Here is a 23,143-nt window from a genome sequence, read left to right on the forward strand (position 1 = left end):
ATGAATTTATCTAGTTCTTTTTTGAACCCTGTTATAGTCTTGGCTTTCACAACATCCTCTGTCAAGGAGTGCCAAAGGTTGACAGATCATCTAGAATGGACAACTGTTCAGTTTTCAGTATTATATTTTAACAGATGACATTAGCATTTTGCTCACTTGACACCAGAACAAGGAAGAAAAAAGACAGACATGATGAGATGAGAGAATAAAGTATAGGATAAAAAGACAAGGTAAAGATTTGAAGGTACTTAAGATACACTTACCTTTAAATTTTGACCGAATGTTTGCCAGTTCTTTGTTTATCCTCTTTATCTCTGCTTCTTTGCTTTTGCCTGTAATCAAGAGAATTTACATCAAGGGTTGGCATTTCAAACAGCTCCTAATTTGACTATAATTCTTTCAGCACAGCTTTTTCAACTCACCACTCACTCACTAAAAGTGGAGACATTGGTAGAACCTTCCGGCCCCCCCCACACACAGCAACAATCAACTACAAAGTGAACACCAAGTGTAGTACATTAACATATTCTGGGGAAATGGAAAGCTTTTTTTTTTTTTAATTAAAAAGGCTCATCACTCTGCTCTCCCACATTAGTGTCCAGAGAACAAAGTTTCAGAGTATTTGACAAATAGCCAAAAGTTAAAAAAAAAGAGTCTGATTTTTAACCTATTACTCAGAATAAAAATCATGCATGGCATAATTTTCAAAGAAAAGTCAGTTCTTTCGAAAGGTTTACCTATAATTTATTTGCATATAGCTGTCATGTGTGTGCTGCTCTTTTACAAGAAGGGGGGGAGGGGAGATTCCAGGATTCAGATTTCCAGGTAGCAGCAGTAGCCAACACTACTCCTGCCCTCACTCATGTGCATTTAGCTAGAACGCCCTGACCCAGGGCCCATGCTTTCTATGTAGTCACATTACTGCACAGTTTACTGCACAATTCACTAGTTTTCAAGAGTGCCACAAAATTTAATGCTGACCACGTGGAGCATCAAAAATTCCCTCTGCAGCAAAGGAAGGCAATAAGCAGTAATGCAAAATAATGTAGCCAGATGGATGGACGGGAGATACCTAGGGTAACTGGTTGTCCAGGTGAGGGTGCTAGGGCCAGGGGAAGGTTTCCAATGATACTCCTCCCTTTGAAGTTAGTAGAATCCCAGGGGCCAATACAATTCAAACCAGCTTTTTACCTTTTACTTAAATGCAAGGTTCAGAGGAACTCAAAAAGCTGTGGAGCCTTACTACAGGTCTTGCAAATACCTGAAAGTGATGAAGACTAAAGGAAAATTCAGTTCTGCCATCAATACTTCTGTTACCAGGGCCATCCTACCCATATGCAAACTACGCAGCTGCGTAGGGCACCAGTAAATTTGGGGCAATTTGGGCAAGGCTGGGAGCCACGGGAGCAGAGCGCTACAGGCTGTGGCTGGGTCACTCCACTTCTTGCCGCCCCATGAGTGCAGGGTCGGGCCCGCCCTGCAATCACCAGGCAGCAGGAAGTGGGGCGACCCAGCCCCAACACGTCCGCTCCACCGGCTAGTGCTGGGAGGCAATTTCTCCCCCGCCCCAAAGCCTGCTCCTGCCCCCCCCCCCAGAGCTTGGGCAGGAGCAGGACCCGTGGGAGGGCTGTGTAGGGCACCACAATGTCTAGGGATGGCCTTGTCTATTACATTACAATAATGAAAGCACAGAATGAGTAGTATGTGCACTGGTGCTTTCGTACTCTACCAACAAAGGGTAAACAAAACAAGTATATAAAGCAAAGTGTAACAACAACTAGGTAATGTGACTTGTCCCACTGAAGGTTCTGTTTGCCACTTTGACAGTAGTAGCTGTGAGAGTTATTATGTGGCTTTTCATTCTGTAGCTACACCTAGAAGCTACACCTAGACCCATTTATGGCACCAAAATCCTGGTGAAGTCCAGGCAAATGTTGGGAGGCAATGCTTCCATTAAACAGCACAACAATGCAGGAGGACAATTAGGTAGGCCAAAATAATGGCCTAACCATAGAGCTACCAGGTTGCCAAAATGCCCGGTCGAAAAGGGACCCTGACGGCTGCTGTCAGCACTGCTGACTGGGCCGTTTGAAGTCCAGTCAGTGGCGCAGCAGGACTAAGGCAGGCTTCCTGCCTACAATGGCTTTGTGCAGCTCCCAGAAGCAGCAGAATGCCCCCGCCCTCCCCCGCAAAGGGGCAGCCAGATCCGCTCTAACCACCAGATCCGCAGCTCCCGCTGGCAGGGAACCACAGCCAGTGTGAGATGCGGGGACGGCGCCTGTGAACGGGGCAGTGTGTAGAGCTGCCTGGCCACGTCTTCGCATAGGAGCTGGAGAGGGGACATGCTACTGCTTCCAGGAGCTGCTGAGGTAAGCACCGCCCAGAACCTGTGCCCCTGACCCCTCCCATGCCCCAACCCCCTTCCCCAGCCCTGATCCCCCTCCTGCCCTCTGAACAACTCTGTCCCAGCCCAGAGCACCCCAAATCCCTCATTCCCAGCCCCACATCCCTGGCTGTAACCCTCACATCCCCCCCCCGCACCCCAAGCCCCTGCCTCAGCCTGGTGAAAATGTGTGAGTGAGGGTGGTGAGAGTGAGTAACAGAGGGAGGGGGGATGGAACATGGGAGGGGCCTTGGAGAAGGGGCAGGACAAGGGTATTCGGTTTTGTGAAAGTAGAAAGTTGGCAACCCTACCTAACCACTACCTTTAAGAAAGGCTTGGGATTTTTGTAGTGCAAGACCAAAATAAAGACAGGATGGTGTGAGAGGAAAATGATTTAAGTAACTGGGGTTACAATAATTTTAAAATATGGCAACTAACAAATGGCAATATTTTAAGGGCTTATGTATTGAAGTCTGAATTGTGTTGAAATTTCCCTATTAAGAAACCCTCCTGTAGAGAAGGCTTTTGGCCTTTAGTTACATGGTCCTGTTTTCAGCAATCCAACTGGTTTCCATATGACCAGAACTGTGGAAAGAGTGTTAAAACAAAGAGGTAGTATTCATGTAAATTTCAGCGACTACTGACAAAAGCTGCTGGCACGCCATTTATCTTTTACAAAGGGGAAGAGTAAAACGCTGACCTTTAAGACTTGAATCATTGAGTCACAAGAGATTTTGCACTTCCTTTGAAAGTTCATCTAGATAACTAGGCACCACTGAACACCGACATCAGTCTGAGATATCACTACATTTATTGTGTCTATGAGAAGCAGCAGGAAATAATACCTAGCTCTTGTGTAGGCAAATCTACTACGCTTTTTATAAAAAGTGCAAACTAAAGACTCAATAGCAGAATATTTAGGAATGTGTGTAATTAAGATTAGAGAAACTGAACACTTTCTATAACATCTTGAAACTATCTCACCCCACTTTAAACAGAATTTAACATCAACATTACAATACAAAAGTGTGTGTGCAGGTTTTACATTACACAGATACAGAAATTGAGACGAGGTTTAATTATGTGCTCCAGGTCTCACTCAAGAGCCTGGATGGAGTCAGGATCTTAATTTCAAGTTTGATGCTTTAATCTCAAAAAGCTATCCTTCCCCGCCCCTAAAGAATACATTTTTAAAAAGAGGCTTACCACCTATTGGGACTCTTGCCTAGGAACTGGTTTTTATTTCTCTAGGAGGCAGTTGACTACAAAAGTATCTAAGCATAAGGAAAGTTGTACCAAAATACTTCATGCATTTGTGATGCCAGCAACCCTTGAAGGGGGGAGGGGGGGAACCCTACCAGACTATGTTCTCAGCAGAAAAAATGGCTATTTAACAGTGTTCAAGTCTACACATTGCTAGAAGTCTCCCAAATCCTTAATGTTTCTGTTAAAAAGTCAGTGTACCCACAAATACATAGCAGAGTCCAGAATTTGTATAAAACCCTGTCAACAGTGGCCAAAAACATGCCCTAAGTATATAAATTGTTCCAGGCCATAAAGTATGATAAACGAAAGGTCTTCTCAGATGAAGATCAATCAAAAACAAGGCAGCTGATGCAACTCTGTGTCTATACTAACAAGTTGCTTCAATACTTACTGTATTCCACATGTAAGAGGGCCAGCAACAGTCAAACTCGTAGCTAATCCCCAAGTCATCTGCTTGGTCAACATACTTTGATGATTTCAGCTACATTAATACCTTGGACATACAATCAGTAATTCCTTCATGAATTTGTTGGACACTAGTGTAGTATTTTTGTAGAATAAGCTGTTATGCTGCTCTGCAGATTAGGACACTGCAGTCCCTTCCCTGTTTTTTGTTACAGATAAGGACTAGGCAATTGCTTTTCAGCTACACACCATTTAATAACTGTCCAGAAAGCCGTCTTCACAAAAGGTCACTTGAATTCATCGGCTTCTAAATCCATACTAGCCGGGCAACTGAGAGAAATACAGCCGTCAAATTTAGCATGGAGGCATGTTTTTCCCTGCATTTGGAGGAATTCCCTTTTATTAACTTCAGCTAGAAGTGTCCAGATTGCATCTTGCTTGAGGAGGCTCAAAGCCAAAAGAACAAGTCCCCGGAATGTATAATACGAGGATCCCCTGTATACACTGGGGTTGCATTTTTGGAAAGGGCAATGGATACCGAAATGACGTATACCGGGGAATTTTTCTCCATAAGAAATAATGGAATGGGGGTGGGGGGGAGAAATGCATTCACAACTTCACTACACTCACCTATGACAATGGCTCTTTTTGTCTAAACAGTGTACCCTTTTACACTGACAAGTTTACAGTATACATTTTACACATAAAACATTTAATAAAATAATGTAGAACCCTACTAATACTGTTCAAATATCGAACATTTTAATACAGTAAATAATACAGTATAAAACATGGTCAATTACACTAAACTTAGGTAGAGGGTGGCAGCTGGGTTTTCTTGGGTTGGCTTTTCCGTGGCTGGCTTTTTGGTTGCAGAAGTCTTAGAGGATTTTATCAACGTCTGCTCTCCTGCATGAATCTGAATGCTAGATATCCCTATAGCAAGCCACTGCATCATTGAGAGCCCTGGAGACTTTGGCAGACTGTTCACGAAAAGGATCACCGCTCTCTACGATTTCCATCATCTCATCCAGCAATCCAAAGAAACGGGAGAGATTCTTTGTTGTCACACTCCTGGCTTCCTGCTCTACGTCATCATCATCCTTGCTGTCTTTGGATATCCATTGTTGGTCCAGCTCAATTAGTTCCTCATTTGTCAGTTGCTCAGTAAGAGACTCCAACTCCTGTACATCCTCCTCCTCCACCTCCTTGTAGCAGACATCCTTCACCAACTTGACAATTCCTTGCTCGAGACCAGGAACGGCATCAAATCCCATGAAGCTGTGGACAACATTTGGCCATGCACGGCACTAAATGCCGTTCATACATTGTGAAGTGACCTCTTCCCATGACGCGTCAATGTATGAATGGCGTTCAAGATATTGTAGGACTTCCAGAACTCCTTTATACTGGGCTTTCCTTCACCTCCCATCTCCTTAATCAGCATGGAGAACGTCCTCTGTAGGTAATAAGCCTTGAACATGGCCAGAGGACACAAATACAGTACAGTACAATAGGGAAACGTGTTCCAATTCACGTCGGTCCCGATCCGTGCAAACAATGGATATGCAGATCTGGACCAACGTAAATTGAACACATTCCCCTATTGATGAGTGACAGATATCCAAAACAACAGGTAAGGGGGAGATGTATACCGGGGACCCTCTGTATTCGTGGGATCAAAATAGGCACAGGATTTGCTTTTGAATATTTTTTTCAGACTACTACAGTAAATTATTGTGGCTCAAGGGAAAAAGTGGTGGCTCCACCACGGCTGCTTACAGTAAATGTCCGCCTGGCATTACTCCTTTTACAGCTGTACCACTACTTCAGCTGTGGTTGAGAACAGCCACAAGATCATAAATATGCTGCTTTTGTTTACTACACTCTGGACTAAAGATAGCAGGTTGTGCCTTCTGAGAGTTTTCTAAATTTACTGCAATCAACTTTCACTTTAGTGGCTCATGCAACTCAGAACTAGAAAATCTTGCTACTATTCAGATTAAAATTGACAAAGTGAAGAAATTAAGATTTAAGTGAAATCCTTTAACATTTCATCAGTACAGCGCATTCAACCCTCTGCACTGCTTTGACAGCCTCTGGGTGCCCATTGCAACTCTTAATTAGTGAGCAGGGTCTGATGCCTCACAAAAGTAAAATAGGATTGGGAGCAACACACACCTCTAAACACGGCAGATCAAAGTCTCTGCACTTAGCCATGCTGCCTCACAGAATTTACCAGATTTGTGCATTTAATGATACTTTCTGTAAAATGCTTATTTAACCCACTTGCTTTACATCCGCTTATAGCTGGCCCAGAGAGTAGGAGGACCTAGTCCTGATGCCAGCTTATGTTTGTTTTTGAGTTCACATGAGAGAAAGCTGTACTGCAGCGCTGAAAGCCCAGAGTTCAAACCCTACCAATGCCACATGGAAGTGTGTTGCTACAGTTGCCATTAAATTTCTCTTTTTTTGTGAAAGAAATTGCATACAAGAACTATATATTACAAGAATATTAGTGTTGCAAATCCAAGCAAGTTAGAACTGCTGAATTATGATTGCATGGGCTTTGGAAATATTTCTGTGCAGGAAAATAAGGATAGACTCAAGCACAGCCAAAGCAGGAAATGTAAAGTATATCCATGTCAATTCAGTGTGAGGAAGAGGATGTACTCTGAGTTACTTCAGTCTTCCTAGTTTCTAGGTTTACCACAAGACTTGAAGCTGAAAAGGAAGGCCAGCAAGTCAATTGTCATGGACAAAGGTTGGATACAGCATCACAGTAATTGCTGGTTAGATGTGCCTCTGAGCTCATGTTCACCAAGGTCCATGTCTCTGGAGGACAAGCTACTGAAACAGGTCCACGCCAACCAATGAGACCAAGAGTAGCTTGAGACCTTTGTATTTAGGTATTACTATCAGGAAGTTAGAAGAACAGGAGTACTTGTGGCACCTTAGAGACTAACAAATTTATTTGAGCATAAGCTTTTGTGGGCTACAGCCCACTTCATTGGATGCATGCAGTGGAATATACAGCAGAAAGATTTTACACACACACACACACACACACACCATGAAACAATGGGTGTTACCATACACACACTAAGGAGAGTGATCAGTTGAGGTGAGCTATTACCAGCAGGAGAGAAAAAAAACTTTTTGTACTGGTAATCAAAATGGTCCATTTGCAGCAGCTCACAAGAAGTTGTGAGGAAAGGGGGGGGGAATAAACATGGGGAAATAGTTTTACTAAGGGCTTGGCTACACTTACAAATTTGCAGCGCTGCAGCAGGGTGTGAAAACACACCCTCTGCAGCGCTGCAAATTGCGGCGCTACAAAGCGCCAGTGTAGTCAAAGCCCCAGCGCTGGGAGCCACGCTCCCAGCGCTGTCCGTTATTCCCCACAGGGAAGTGGAGTACGGACAGCGCTGGGAGAGTTTTCTCCCAGCGCTGGCGCTTTGACTACACTTAGCGCTTCAAAGCGCTGCCGCGGCAGCGCTTTGAAATGCAAGTGTAGCCAAAGCCTAACACAGTTGGTACTCTAAAACCTGACATTAAAGGAAGTTAGAAGTGATCTTTGTGTGATTTAACCATATACATCACATTGTTTTTATATAAGTGGGCCTGCTGTTTCATTACTGTAGTATCCATTGATTTAGCATTTGCTTCAGTGCCTAAGCAAACATCCAGATGTTGCAGGAGTGCTGTTGAGGCTGCACATCTTCAAAGCATCTGAGAACAGTACCTGAGAGAACTAACACTAGTCAACTCAAGCACCTCAGTTAGCAGAGGAGCAAACAGCATCCGTTTTACCAGGGGTAGGCAACCTTTTGCACGGGTGCCAAAGCAATAAATATTATAATTATCTAAAAGAGCCTAATCTGAATTTGCTAGATTTACTAGAAATCAGTACAGCAGAAGAGAGGGAGGAGTTAGACAAGAGATTAATTGATCCTTCTTGGTTTATTCATTTAGAGGATATCTCAAATCTATGACATCAGCTTGGCAGAAACCAGGGTTCTGAGTCAGAGTATTTAATATATTTTGATTAGTTCATTATTTAATACTTACTAAATAAATGAGCTGCTCCAGTAAGATAAATTGTTGCCACTGCCACACTAAGCAAATGCATTCATTTCATGGACAAATGCAAACTGCTCATGCTGCATTTGATGCCCAAGGCACACACATGCAGGCTCTAATACAGATGTATCATTCTCCGCTGCACAAAGCCATTCATTCTTATGATCTTTCCTTTGTTTTTCCAACTGGCTTTGGCTCATCTGGCTGCAAGGTGTTTCAGGGCCTTAAGAATGTTTAAGGACAGCTCTTTTCCTTGCAATGCTTTCTTTAATCACCAACTTCAAGGACGTACATTTTGGTGCAGAGATGGCTCCGCATACTGAACCTAATAAACTGGGCTGTAAAGCTGAACAATGCAAGTCTCAACACCTGAATCTGGTTAGATATGGCATTAAATGCATCATATATAATGAAGTAGAATGTAGATAAACTCCAGAGTATGGAAAGTAGAGTTTAGTGACCAGTAATGATCTTAGAGCTAATTACAGAACGTTTTGGAGTGTTTAAGAACTAATTGAAGAAAGTTCTATGGGGTTTAAAAAATAGAATAAAGACCTTGATTAGGAATTCAAGATATTGCTCTCTGCAGTGTACTATTCTGGGAGGCAGGGGGAGGTTTTTTTCCCCCTAACCCAATGGTTTTTACTGGAACCTCTTTTCCCTAATTAGGTGCCCAGGCAACTTCCTCCATAGATATCTGCAGAGATGGAACTCTCCAAGGAGATACAACTTTAAGCACCCACTTAATCCTGATTTGGCAGCTCATTCTCTGCTAAGAGGGCGTGTTCTTAGGAAGCTTATAACAGCTATTATCCTGCAGTTCTCAAAGAGATGCACATTTTCCTTTCCTGAAGAGAAGGCTAAAGACACTGGGATTGAAGTCAGTACTTCATCTAAAAAAACTGTGCTGCAGGTAGAGATTCTAATCCAAACTTGCTAGTTTTAATATTGTTGCTCAGAAGAAAGGGGTGCCAAGGAGCAGCTTTGGCTTTGAATATACACTATATATGGTAAAGGCTTCATTAGTCAAGATTAATGATTGTATCACACACACAAGGCCTATCTGGGGGCTGTTTGTACAACCTAAATGGCAAATCTGTGGAGAACTATTTCCTAAACAAACTAATATGGACTAATATGTTTCCTAAACAAACTAATAAGCAGCTTCCAGAAAATATTAGATGCTGACAGCTACCCCGAACACCAGGATGTTTTATGCACAACCTTTATTATTGGACTATGTTTTGGACTGTAAAATACTTGTAGTAGGACATTTTTGCTTTTACTCTGATATTATGAACACCAGGGGCGGCTCTAGAAATGATGCTGCCCCAAGCAGCGCGGAGCGCTGCGCCGCCCTTCCCCGGTCCCGCGGCGGGTCCCCTCTTCCCGCGGCTCCGGTTGAGCTCCTGCCGGCATGCCTGCGGCAGGTCACCGGAGCCCGGGACGAGCGGACCTGCCGCAGTCATGCCTGCGGGAGCTCAACCGGAGCCGCGGGAAGACGGGACCCGCCGCAGTCATGCCTGCGGCAGGTCCGCTCGTCCCGGGCTCCAGTGGACCTGCCGCAGGCATGCCGGCGGGAGCTCCACCGGAGCCAAATGCCGCCCCCCCGGGAAACGGCCGCCCCAAGCGCCTGCTTGGCGCGCTGGTGTCTAGAGCCGCCCCTGATGAACACTGTTTTGGTTCTTTACTTTGTGATCTTCAGCTGGACTACTTAAGACCTAAGTACTGGACACCACAATTATTTTGAATTTCTGCTTACCTTCCTTTGATTTGCATCTTACTGAATCACCAGCTTAACTAATAGGTAGATGACAGCCTATAGAAGAAGCCGGAGTTCCTCTCAAAATGCTTGCCAGGGGATATAGCATAAGACTAGTCTTGCCCACAGCTGGCACCTGTCCCAGCATCTTCAACTTTTTCCTAGTGTCTAATGTACTTCCTCTCCCATTTTGCCAAAAATTCAGTTTATGGGGGTACATAAGGTGCCACTGAGTACTGTTTTTAAACCAGGCCTCTGCAGAACTACTCTCCAAGGATTTAGTTACTAGTTGGTATTCTGTCTCCCCATTGATGCCTTAAAAATGATAAAGGCCTAAGTAAAAACAAGGATTCTGTAATGAATTACTTAGGGATTGTAATTATGTTATGTAATTTATGTGCATACCATTTACAGATGGATTTCACTAATTTATGGCTGGGTGTTGACATCTTATCCAGTGCCTCATTACAACTCTTTTGGCACAATAAACAAAGTGATAATCAAAACCACTGATACGCTTCTTTTTTGCCAATGATGGCAAATCAACTTGAAGCCCTCATTCCGTTTATAGTAATCTGTAATATTAAAAAAAAAAAGTCACCAGGTATCATGTTCCGAGCATTAACGGGTAACAGTGCTGTCAGCGGAATACTACAGTTTAACTTGTGAGGGCTGCATGTTTGACATGCTTGTATTAAAATGCAATTAAAAGATGTTGATTTTTAAATATTTCCTAAAATATATATCTACATAATTGGTCTAGGTCTGTCTTGTTTAGTACCCTTGTACTCATGGGAGAAAGGACTTTCGAATGACACCCAGCTCTGCCCATTTCCAATGAAATTACATTATCAAAATTTCCACCAACCAAATACTCTGCTGACCAGTTACTGTGATTTTTGGGCCAAAGGAAAGGCACTCAAAAGTATGATGCAGAATGGTCCCATGAACCAAGCACAGGATTGAGAACAAGGAAGTCCTGAATTCCTGATCCCCACTGACAGTGGACATGCTTTAAAAACTCCCCTGCAGTAACTCATTAATGTCAGCATGGTTATTATACTAAGTTTCAGTATAATAAATACAAATTATTTTTACTCACTTCACCGGACTTTAAATGGCAACTTTGCACTTTGATGGAAAGGTTCATGTAAATTTGTAGTTAAAGTACCCATTGCATGCTCTGCTGAACTGCTATGCTGAATAGTCTGGCACCAATACACTGTGAAATCTATTCCTTTTAATCAGCAATGGAAGAACACTGATGCCAAAACTACAGTAAGGATTAGCCCTTTCCTACAGAGAATGTCATTAACTTCATGAAGTATGATGCCAATTCCACCCTCCTCCTCTCTCTAATCCAACATGCAGCTGGTTATCTGGCACAGCAGGGTGAAGAAAAAAAAAAAAGACAGACTGCACAGACCTATAGCACCCTGTAGCAGCTGCCTGCAAGGTGCTTATCTTCTTTGTAGCACGCCTGCCCTTATGTGGTATATGTGTGAACTTGGGGTACATCCCACTGATTATCTGGGATGGTTGATTTTTGTCAGTAACAGTATGGGCAAGCATCCTAACATACTTCACATGAATTCAAACTGGTCCCAGATCTCTTAATGTCTGATATTTGGGTTTAATCACAAGTTCGAGCCAGAGTCAAATGAACAAGGATGCCTACACACAGCAGCAACCCTCCATGCAAAAAACAAACAAACACTCTACTTAAGTTTTGTTCAGGTACAAAATTATGCAGTGCAAGTGACTTCTTTCTAATATTAAGTGTAGTATGTTACAGAAGTGTCGTCTTAGGACCTGAATCATTAGACTACATCCTACCCTTGCAGGGAGTAAGCTTGACCAAAAAAAAGTCCTCTTTTTCTGAACAGCTCTAGGGGCAGATCTTCCAAAGGCACAATAGGTAGTTGGGCACCTGGTGCCTTTGAAAATCCTGCCCTGAGCAGGTAGCATTCATAGGTAGGATAGTTACATAGTTGCTGATGGTGTTTAATCTAACAGACACTATGATGGGAATTTTATGTGCGCTACTACATGACAATGAATTTGTTCAAAATAAGAGGAGTCCTTTCCTCTTTTTCTAACCTGTTTTCCTCAAATGTGCTGCCAAATGTCTTCCACTTCATTTTTGGGAAACACTTGAGTGAACAGATGGGGACTAGCAGGCTAGCTTATTTAGATCAATAGAAAGCTCTCAGGTTTACATTGATACATATTATTTCCAGTTAAAGAGCCCCAATATCCTCTAGTCAGCTTTTGTGACAGCCAGTGAAAGACAGCAAGAACTGAACTAAACACAAGTGGCACAAAGGTATCCATATATGAAAATTATGATACACATAATATTTCAGTGCAAGTTTATAAACCGTGTGTTTGTTTTTACTCCTGAGATAGTTGAAATGTCTACTGTTTTGGGACCTAGTGCATCACCACAAGCGAGGTATGCCACAATCTGGTCTATAACAGAATTCCTAGTTCCAGTGAGAATGTAATGCTCCCACACCCAACATTTAAGTGTACAACTTTCCCAACATCCAGAGAAACCAATTTACCATAAGAAGTTCAAATCTGGCTACTTTTAGGACATCTGAACTCCATCTGGTAGATTAAGTTAAGGAGACATTCATTCCTACCGAAAAAGTCACAGCTTCAAGAACGAAATACCCTGATGAAAACAGCCTAAAGCTTCTACTCTTGCACTTCTGCATTATTCACCAAAAAATTATTTTCCCCCTTGCTAATCAGCAATTAAGTAGTCACATTTCTGGAGCAAAACACATTAATATGATTATGTAGCCTCTTACAAGCGGTATGGCAACATCTCTATGATCAATGCTACATTATTACACTACTCCAAAAAGATTTTACAGAATGCCATCTGAACCTACGAAAAGTATTCTGGCTTTGCCCATTTAGGGCTTGGCTACACTTACAAGTTGCAGCGCTGGTGGAGGCTTTCCAGCGCTGCAATTACACCCCGTCCACACTTGCAGGGCACAACCAGCGCTGCAACTCCCTGGTTGCAGCGCTGGCTGAAAACCCATCCCGGTTGGGGTATGGGGAGTGCAGCGCTGGTGATCCAGCGCTGCTCAGCAGGTGTGGACACTCACCAGCGCTTTAATTGTCCTCCAGGGAATAGGAGTTATCCCAGAATTCCTGTTCAGCCACTCTGCTCATCAGTTTGCACTCTACTGCTCTTGCCTCAGGTGACCCGCCCTTTAAATGCCCCGGAAATTTTAAAAATCTCCTTCCTGTTTGCTGCAGCCAGGTGTGGAGTGCAATCAGTTAATCTTTACAGGTGACCATGCCTCCACGCGGCAAACGAGCCCCAGCATGGAGCACTGGCGAATTGCAGGATCTCATTAGTGTTTGGGGGGAGGAAGCTGTGCAGTCCCAGCTGTGCTCCAGCCGTAGGAATTACGATATCTTTGAGCAGGTATCAAGGTCCATGCTGGATAGGGGCCATGATCGGGACACACTACAATGCAGGGTGAACGTTAAAGAGTTGCGGAGTGCCTATTACAAAGCCCGCGAGGGGAATCGCCGATCCGGAGCTGCCCCCACGACCTGCCGTTTTTACAGGGAGATGGACGCGATACTTGGGGGTGACCCCACTGCCAATCCCAGGACAACGATGGACACTTCTGAGCAGGCTGGGGGACAGGAGGAGGAGGAGGAGGAGGCGGAGGCGGAGGCAGAGGCGGCGGGGGGGGGAGGAAAACGTGAGTGAAGCTACTGGGATGGGGGAAGACACCCCAGATTTCCAGGAGGCATGCAGCCAGGAGCTCTTCTCAAGCCAGGAGGAAAGTACCCAATCGCAGCAGCCAGCAGTTGCAGAAGGACAAGCAGAGGAGCAGTTTACCGGTAAGTGGCTTTTATTTTCTGGGTGGAAATGTTTCTGGAGAGGAAGGGGGGTTATAGCTGCATGCATGCCAGCCTAGATGTGGAATAGCCCATTGATGTGGTCTATCACGTCGCGGTAATCGGCCTTGGTAATCTCCTCAAAAGTTTCAGCCAGAGCGTGGGCAATGTGCCTTCGCAGGTTTATAGGGAGAGCCACTGTGTTCCTTGTCCCAGTCACGCTGACGCGTCCGCGCCACAGTGCCGCGAGGGGTGGGGGGACCATTTCTGAACACAGGCAAGCCGCATAGGCGCCAGGGCGGAATCCACATTGCTGTAAAAGAGCCTCCCGCTGTTCCCTAGTGACTCGCAGCAGGGAGACATCTTCCAGGATTAACTCCTGTGAAAAATGTTGGGAGACTCTTTAGTGAAGAGATAGGGAGATAGTGAAGATCACCCCTGCAGCTGCATCTTCACTCAACCCCTCTATCACTCCAGATTACCCGAAGCAACCAGCTCCCCTCTATCAATCAAGCCCCACTTCTCCCTCTATAAGCACCCCTCACTCACCATTTCGTGGCTTCTGTTGTGTTATGTGTGTGGTAAAAGAATGCTAAAGTGAGAACTCCCTCAGTGTAACTATTAATGTCTGGAGATAGTGAATACAATGCTGCCCCTGTTAAATGTTGTCATTTCTGGGTTTCTACAGTGACCTTGACTACTGGACTGAGCAGATGTTCCACAGCACAGAGGCTGCACAATTTGAGAAAAAATCCCCGAAAGAGCAAAGAGGACATGCTGAAAACTGTTCTTCATCACTCTGCTAGAGAGAGTAAAGAATTGAAGGAGTGGAGAGAAAAGGAAAGCAAGATCCGCCAGAGGGAAAGCAGGAACCGGCAGAGAAATGCAGTGGCCAAAAGGAAAAGCACAGAGCAGCTTCTAAGCATCCTGTCGCGCCAAGCGGACTCTATCGAGTCACTCATTGCCATGCAAGCAGAGCACTACCGTGCTACTCCCCCACCCCACCCCCGTCCCAAAGCTTTTTGCCTTGTGCCCCAATGTCAGCTCAAACCACCTTTCCCCAGCATTCAGGTTCTTACCACCACCAGCTGCCTCCAACACCTGTACGTTCACCAACCAGCCCTGATACCTACCACCCTTACCCTCTGCACTCAACCCCCATCACCATGCAGTATATGCACCCTGAAGTGCAGGATTCATTAAACAGCACTCCAGACAGGACATATGCAAACTTGTGACTGTACAGTTCACCAACCCACACCCCTGCCCTCTTGTGTTCATGAAATGTTGTGTGTCTGTCTGTCAAGAAAGTTTTTTTCTTTTCAATAAAACAATTCTTGGCTTTGAAAACAGTCTTTATTATAGCAGATAGTGAAAGATACCTTAGCCCAGTAAAGAAAGAGGCACTGCAAATCATTTTAGGGATAATAGAATAACAGTGTAAACAGTGCAATTCACTCCCATGCAAGACAGCAAACATTACTGTTGGCTTTCAGCCTCAAATTCTTCCCTCAAGGCATCCCTAATCCTTGTAGCCCTGTGCTGGGCCTCTCTATTAGCCCTGCTCTCTGGCTGTGCATATTCAGCCTCCAGGACTTGAACCTCAGTGGTCCATGCCTGACTGAATGTTTCACCCTTCCCTTCACAAATATTATGGAGGGTACAGCAAGCGGATGCTGCTTTCCCCCAAGTCTAGCTTCCCATACAAGGATCTCCAGCGGGCTTTTAAACGGCCAAAAGCACACTCCACAGTCATTCGGCACCGGCTCAGCCTGTAGTTGAACCGGTCCTTGCTCCTGTCAAGCTTCCCTGTATAGGGTTTCATGAGCCAAGGCAGTAACGGGTAAGCGGGGTCTCCAAGGATCACAATGGGCATTTCGACGTCCCCTACTGTGATCTTCCTGTCTGGGAAAAAAGTCCCTGCCTGCATCTTCCTGAACAGGCCACTGTTCCGAAAGATGCGTGCATCATGCACCTTTCCAGGCCAGCCTGTGTAAATGTCAATGAAACGCCCGCGGTTATCCACAAGCGCTTGGAGAACCATAGAGAAATACCCCTTACGATTAACGTACTCTGATGCCAGGTGGGGGGGGGGGCAGAATAGGAATATGCATCCCATCTATCGCCCCTCCACAGTTAGGGAAACCCATTTGTGCAAAGCCATCCACAATGTCCTGCACGCTCCCCAGAGTCACGGTCTTTCTTAGCAGGATGCGATTAATTGCCTTGCAAACTTGCATCAAAACAATTCCAACGGTCGACTTTCCCACTCCAAACTGGTTCCCGACCGACCGGTAGCTGTCTGGAGTTGCCAGCTTCCAGATTGCAATAGCCACCCGCTTTTCCACCGTCAGGGCAGCTCTCAATCTTGTGTCCTTGCGCCGCAGACTGGGGGCGAGCTCAGCACACAGTCCCATGAAAGTGGCTTTTCTCATACGAAAGTTCTGCAGCCACTGCTTGTCATCCCAGACTTCCAGGACGATGTGATCCCACCAGTCAGTGCTTGTTTCCCGAGCCCAAAAGCGGTGTTCAATGGTGCTGAGCATTTCCGTGAATGCCACAAGCACTTTAGTGTCACACGCGGCAGGAGAATCGATATCGATATCATCGTCAGACTCCTCACTGTCACTTTGGAGCTGAAGGAATAGCTCGACTGCCAAACGTGTTGTGCTGGCGACACTCATCAGCACAGTCCTCAGCAGCTCGGGCTCCATTTGCCACAGAAATCGCGATTCACACAGAGAGTAAAACAGAAAGACACTCACAATGGCGCCAAACGTTGCCGGAAAGAGTGAATGCTGGGATGTGAAGCGATGCACCACGGGGCGTTGGCACATAGGAAGCGGAATGACCCGCACACTTCCTTCCCCTTCCCACAATACTCAGCGCCAAAATGGGACGAGGTGCTCTGTGGGATAGCTGCCCACAATGCACCTCTCAATACAGCGCTGGTAAGTGCTGCAAGTGTGGCCACACTGCAGCGCTGGTAGCTGTCAGTGTGGCCACACTCCAGCGCTGGCCCTACACAGCTGCATGACCAGCGCTGTAACTCCCAGCGCTGCAACTTGTAAGTGTAGCCAAGCCCTTAGTCTCCTTGTTTATCTGCAGTTTCTAAACTTGTCTATTTCAGAGGAATTTGGGGATGACAATAAGCATGCTCAGACATGATTAAAACAAGTATCAGAGGGGTAGCCGTGTTAGTCTGGTTCTGTAAAAGCAGCAAAGAATCCTGTGGCACCTTATAGACTAACAGACGTTTTGCAGCATGAGCTTTCGTGGGTGAATACCCAATTCTTCGGATGCATCTGAAGAAGTGGGTATTCACCCACGAAAGCTCATGCTGCAAAACGTCTGTTAGTCTATAAGGTGCCACAGGATTCTTTGCTGCTTTTACAGAAGTTGATGCAGCTAAACTGCACTTTCTCAGTGACAATCCACGAAAGCATCTATTAACTTGGCCCAGATTTTGGTCCATCAGGCCTTGTATTTCAACGCCAGTAGATAATGATGGTAATACAGTTTATTCCAATAAAGTTGGGGGAGAGGGGGAGAAGCAGAGGAGTCAGATATACATAGTAGGTCCACCAAACCCCTATAAATCTTTAACTTTGTTATAAAATAGGTGCTAGTGATTCAAGCTCAAAGCTTGCTCTTAAAGTTGTTACCCTAATGAGTAAGCATCCACTGACACACACAATCTTCAGAATTCATGAGGAAAGGACAAAAGGAGAATAAGATTATAACAGTTGAAGATTATTGTTCAGAAACGCAGGTTATGTTTCAGATATCCTCTCCGAAGGAGAATCATGCAAGTTCTAGTTTTGCTGTTCCTAGTTAGTGCTGTTGGCAGCACCAGAGTAAAATGAGCTTTAATTAATTTTTACTGCTTCTGCTAGACCCCTAGACTATTATACTAAAAATTAAATCAGTAGGCGAAAGGGAAGCATAGAACACATTAAAAGGAAAGAGGAGGAAAACAGAGTATGAAGATAGGCAGAGGAAGAGAGGAAAGCAAAAAAGTGATCTTTTACAAGAACAAATCATTTAATAGACATTATATAGTATTTAAAAACTGGGAAAGTTTTCAGATAGATTGTCTTCACTACAAATTTAACTTGAGTTGCAACTTGAGTGTTCACATTAACTTGAGTCCTGTTCACACACAAGAACCTACAGCTTCAGTGTGGTGTGCTTTTATCTTGAATTGGCTAGCCTGTCAGCATAAGCTACAGCTCGACTTAGCACAACTTGTCAGCTGCTAACACAAACAGGTAGAACATTATTTTGCAGCATGGCTACACTCACTTGATCAAAGATACTCAAGTGTAAACCTAAGTTAACTCTGCAGCTGAAAAATAGCCAGTCTCTCTTTTGTTAATTAGGCTACTATATGATCACTAAACCCCTGTTCCTCTCACGCATGCTATTTTACAGGAAGGAGTGAAATCTCTTCAAGAGACTTTTACTGGTTTTACTCACCTCAATGAGTTCCTCTCTCTTTTTCCACCCAAGGAGTAGGCTGGTCCCAAACTGGCCAATCTCAAGGAAGCTTGTACCTCCACACTGTTCCCCACTGCCAGCTCCTTGAAAGCAGTTCTACCAACGACTTCCACTGACTATGGTAGCCACTGGGTCAGTACCACAAAGGATACATACTGGGTTGTGTCTTCCGCCAGAGGGAAAATTCAGTGTGCGCTCCCCTAATCCAGTCTACACTCTTCTGCTTCTCCTCCACATTGCACCCATTTTATCATGTGCAAACCAGACACAGAGGACCACCATTCTCAAGGCACAGTGGGTATATAAACAGTGTCCTGAAGGGATGTGACTCCTGTCCCATTTCAGCACATGGTAGGGGAAAATGCATGTATGAAATCTGGTGGGGGACAGATAATCTAGGTTTGAAACTAAACTCAGGGGAGAAGTTTGAAAAAAAAATAGCCTGAAAAAAAGACAGAAAAGTATGAGCAGCATCTGGAGACATAGGGAATAGCATCATAAGATACAAAGTATATCTAAAAACAAGCTGTTGGCATTTTGTTTCTGGATTGTACATTAAGCAAAAAATTCAAGAGAAACAACTTATTTAAAAATTATTAAAATTCCATTGTTAAAGGGAAGTCTCATGTTTCCTGTCTCTAGCAGCAGCTCTCACTTTCTTGTCTAGGTACATTCCATCAAGATGATACTGTATTTGGGTTGGGTTATCAGTGCATACTTTAAAGAAGTGCAATGGAATATAAGTTTCCATAGCAAAACTATGGCTGTTAACTGCCTTCACTTTCAGGGTGGAGATTAGTAGTTTAAAAAAAAAAAAAGATATTTCATACCTCCATTTGGAAGAGTTGTGTGGCTGTGAGATAAGTAACTGTTGTTAACCGTACAGAGAAAGATTTAAGTTTAAGAAACCTATTTTGACGATTCTAAGCATGAAGCCAGTCTTGCAATACTGTGCCCCCTGCCCAAGAGGGCCTTTAAAGTGCTGATAGCTATTTCTAAAGCATTGTCCTGTACAGCCACATGTTGCTGAAGACCAATAGGTCTAAGAAAGGAGGAAGAAATTTAACTCAAACTTAACTATTTTACCTACATTATTCAGATCAGGTAAGGTAAAACCCTTCAGCAGCTCTTCTCAGCACCACTGTTCACCATTTACCATTAGCACCTTTACCAAACAGATGGAATGTTGCTTTTGCAGGAAAAGCATGTCAGATCCAGTTGTCAAGATTAAGTAGCTGAAATGCTACTCTCTCCAACTGTGCCTCGTTTCTGATAACTGAAAAACAGAATCAATGTACTATAGGAAGAGAAACTCTTGCATCTCAGAAACGATTGTAGTAAGAACAGCAAGCATTTGCAAAGATAGCTGTGGCAAGACTACAGAGTGTTGCAATAACATATTAGAGTTGGAGCTTTTCTACACAAATGCACTGTGGGGGAGAGGGAGAAGCGACTTCCCAACAGCACTGACATGCTGTGCATTAATTGGATGACACACACCTTACTGGAGCACACTACAGGTTCCCTAGTCTAGTGCACTGTGACACAGTGCTGTTTGAAACAATACTACATTAATGCATGCTAGAGAACATTTATTGCGCTCCAGTAGAGTCTACATGGACCAAGTAAAACACAATTCATTAGTGCACTTTAGAAATCACTCTCCCTTATAGTGTATTACCCAATAGTGCAGACAAGCCCTTAAAACACATTGAAAGTATTTGGATTCTGAAGGAGAACTACATTATCCCACAGTTCTGAAATCAGATGGGTTGATTTCCATTTGAACTGGAAATCTAGGTCTCCATGAAATGGTCCAAAACTTAGTAACACACACATTTCAGAGGCCATGTGATCTAAAGCTGGATTCCTTAGATGTGACAAAATTTGTTGTCTACTATTGTTAAATCTGTTAATGAAATGAAGATGTAACACTATTCTATTCAAAGCTTCTTACTCATTATCTTGCATCACTTAAATCATAAGACCTATCACATCCAGAGTTAAAATAGATTCCGTAAGACCAATCAAACAAAGGAAGAAAGTAGAAGCATTTTAAAACAAGTCTTGGGCAACAAGTTGCTTGTAATGGGTTTATTTTTTTCCCCACAGAATACTTGAACTTCCATTTTTATTAGCAATCAAGAGAGGGTGAGGAGTCATGGCTACAACCAGACACTGATAGGTACACATATCCTCTTAAGAGCCCTCCCACTGCTTTACAATGTAGTACAAAATCATCCTTATAATTTAACTTCTGTAGTTGTTGTAGAATGACCAGGCATTTGTCAGTATATCAAGCAAGTTATCTGAATTTTCTTCAAGTTGTCACCAGAATATTGCCACTAAAATTTACATCTAAACAAGAGTTAACATATAAAATTGCACTGTTAAACATATCTGCAGGGGACAAAGAAGATAAGAGACTTGTGGATAACTTGCATAACTTGAGTTTCTGGTTTTACATTCTGAGAAGAAAAACAGATGTAAATATTTACCTTTTTTGGAGTGTTGAAACTTCTCATTTGATTCATACCGTATTTTCCGGCGTATAGGGCGACGGGGCGTATAAGACGACCCCCTAATTTTAGAGTTAAAATATAGGTTTTTGGGCTATACTCGCCCTATAAGACGACCCCCCCCTTCCGAGGTCGTCTTTTAAATCCCAGCCGCGGCGGGGAGTCAGAGGGTCTGGGCTGCCCGCTGCGGCGGGGAGCCCAGAGCCTTTTAAATCCCAGCCGCGGCCGGGAATCAGAGGGCTCTGGGCTGCCCGCTGCGGCGGGGAGCCCAGAGCCTTTTAAATCCCAGCCGCGGCGGGGAGTCAGAGGGCTCTGGACTGCCCGCTGCAGCGGGGAGCCCAGAGCCTTTTAAATCCCAGCCCCGGCCGGGAATCAGAGGGCTCTGGGCTGCCCGCTGCGGCGGGGAGCCCAGAGCCTTTTAAATCCCAGCCGCGGCCGGGAATCAGAGGGCTCTGGGCTGCCCGCTTTGGCGGGGAGCCCAGAGTCTTTTAAATCCCAGCCGCCCGCTGTTATACCCGGCGTATAAGACGACTTCCGATTTTGGGGGGTTGTTTTTTTAATATAGAAAGTCGTCTTATACGCCAGAATATATGGTAAGTCTGAATCTGGAGTAGGTCACAACTTAAGCACATTTGATGGGATCATTTTATGTCAAGTTTAAAATTAAAACTGACTGGCCAAATCAAGAGAGGAGCTAGGCACACTGTATGTCAGGATTATATCAGAAGATGTTTATATACCACTTCATTGCATTATGCCATGCTCTAGAAAGGGCTGTCTTAATTTTAATGGCAGCAAGTTACTTTGACAGCGACAAAGTTCATCTTATTACTCCAAAACTTAAGCAACAAATGACAATCATGAGATTAAACTGTTCCTGGACTTGTCACTTGTAATCAATTCAGTAATCCTTAACGCATCATTGCGTCTAGAAGTCTTAGATCGTTTATGCATTTTTCTTTACTACACATAACAATCCATTTAACCAGTAAATGTATTTTTCATATAAATTATTCATTTAGAAGGCTCCACTGTGAGCAGCTTTGGTAATCCTATGTTTAATATCCCATGAAAATCCGAAATTCAGTTCAGACCCAGTTTCTTATTCCCCAGAATGTCATGGGGGGGAAGGGGAGGGGGAAATCAAAAAAATTCTGTACATCATGTTAATCACTTGTAAAGGATCATTATCACTCAAACAATTAAGATTCAAATACATTAACTGTGTACTAGAAGTCCTTTCTCAAGTGTAGGGAGACATTTTGTAGTTTAATGGCCTCCCTTGCGTAACTACATTTGTACACTGTCAGCGTACAATCATGCTGAAAATGGATCTTCTGGAAGTTAATTGTGTAGAAAGGCTCTAGTTTTCATGTGACAGTTCCACATACATTGGTTTCCTGGGAGAAGATTGACATCTTTGAATAGCCATGGTAGCCTCAAATCTGTTGCTAGGACGATAGGAGATTCAGTGTCTCCTCTAAAGAGTAAGATACAGAAAAAGTTAACAGAGAAGGTTCCTCATTATGCAAGAGCAACTGAATAACTCCAGATTACAGCAACTAAGGTGAAGATGGTAGGATACAGAAATATAAACTAATTGTGGCAAGATGCTCTTGTGGTCAAGGCACCAAACTGAGGCTCAGAAAAAAAGTACAATTCATAGCTATGCCACAGACTATGACCTTAGGGACTAAGCTGTGTCATGGTTTACCAAGTGTAAAACAGATATATTTTCCTGCTTCACGGGGATTTTCTTAGGGTTATTAAATTTGTGAAGTGTTTGTACATGAAAGTATCATGGGCCACGTAAGTACCTACCTTAAGCCCAGTCTCTGAAAAATACTTTTTCAGTAAGGCTGGATCTACAATGATAATTTCAGAGAATCCTCACAGTATTGCAGCTCAACTGGTACTAGTGCTAATACAGACGAGCCACAGGCATTTACCATAGTCTCTCACCAGAGGTAAAAATGCCTGTGGGAGGTGTACAACAGCTTACCAACTATTGGTAGCACTGATGGAGCTGTGCTGGTGCTAGACCAGTGGGATATTTCCCTAAAAATTTTCAGAGACAGGGCTTAAGGTAGTCAGTTCACACCACTATTTGTAATTTATCAGAAGTACATTCATTGGATAACTGTCTTGAATTTTTTTTTTTAAATATTGGCCAGCCTACTCTAGTAAAAGGGCTCTAATGTTGAAAGAACTATTTTGATGTTGTGCACAGAACACATTTAACAGATATAGTAAACAAATTTCTTACTTTAATGTAATATTCAGTGTTTTGTACACTGTGATTTTGCCTAGAATTAGCTTCCGAGAACCTCAGCGCATTGATCTACGTAC

At 43.8% G+C, this 23,143-nt stretch overlaps 1 protein-coding gene across 6 annotated transcripts in view; it reads right to left on the minus strand.

Moving 5' to 3' along the window:
• Window positions 1-23,143, minus strand: part of AP2A2 (adaptor related protein complex 2 subunit alpha 2) — a 95,658-nt gene that overhangs the window by 65,897 nt on the left and 6,618 nt on the right. For all 6 annotated transcript variants that reach the window (XM_039535430.1, XM_039535431.1, XM_039535429.1 and 3 more), the window contains exon 2: window positions 264-332. In XM_039535430.1, coding sequence (XP_039391364.1) covers window positions 264-332 — 69 coding nt within the window. The remainder of the gene's footprint in view (window positions 1-263; window positions 333-23,143) is intronic.

This window comes from Mauremys reevesii, linkage group 4, assembly GCF_016161935.1.
Source record: "Mauremys reevesii isolate NIE-2019 linkage group 4, ASM1616193v1, whole genome shotgun sequence".
Lineage (NCBI taxonomy): Eukaryota > Metazoa > Chordata > Testudines > Geoemydidae > Mauremys > Mauremys reevesii.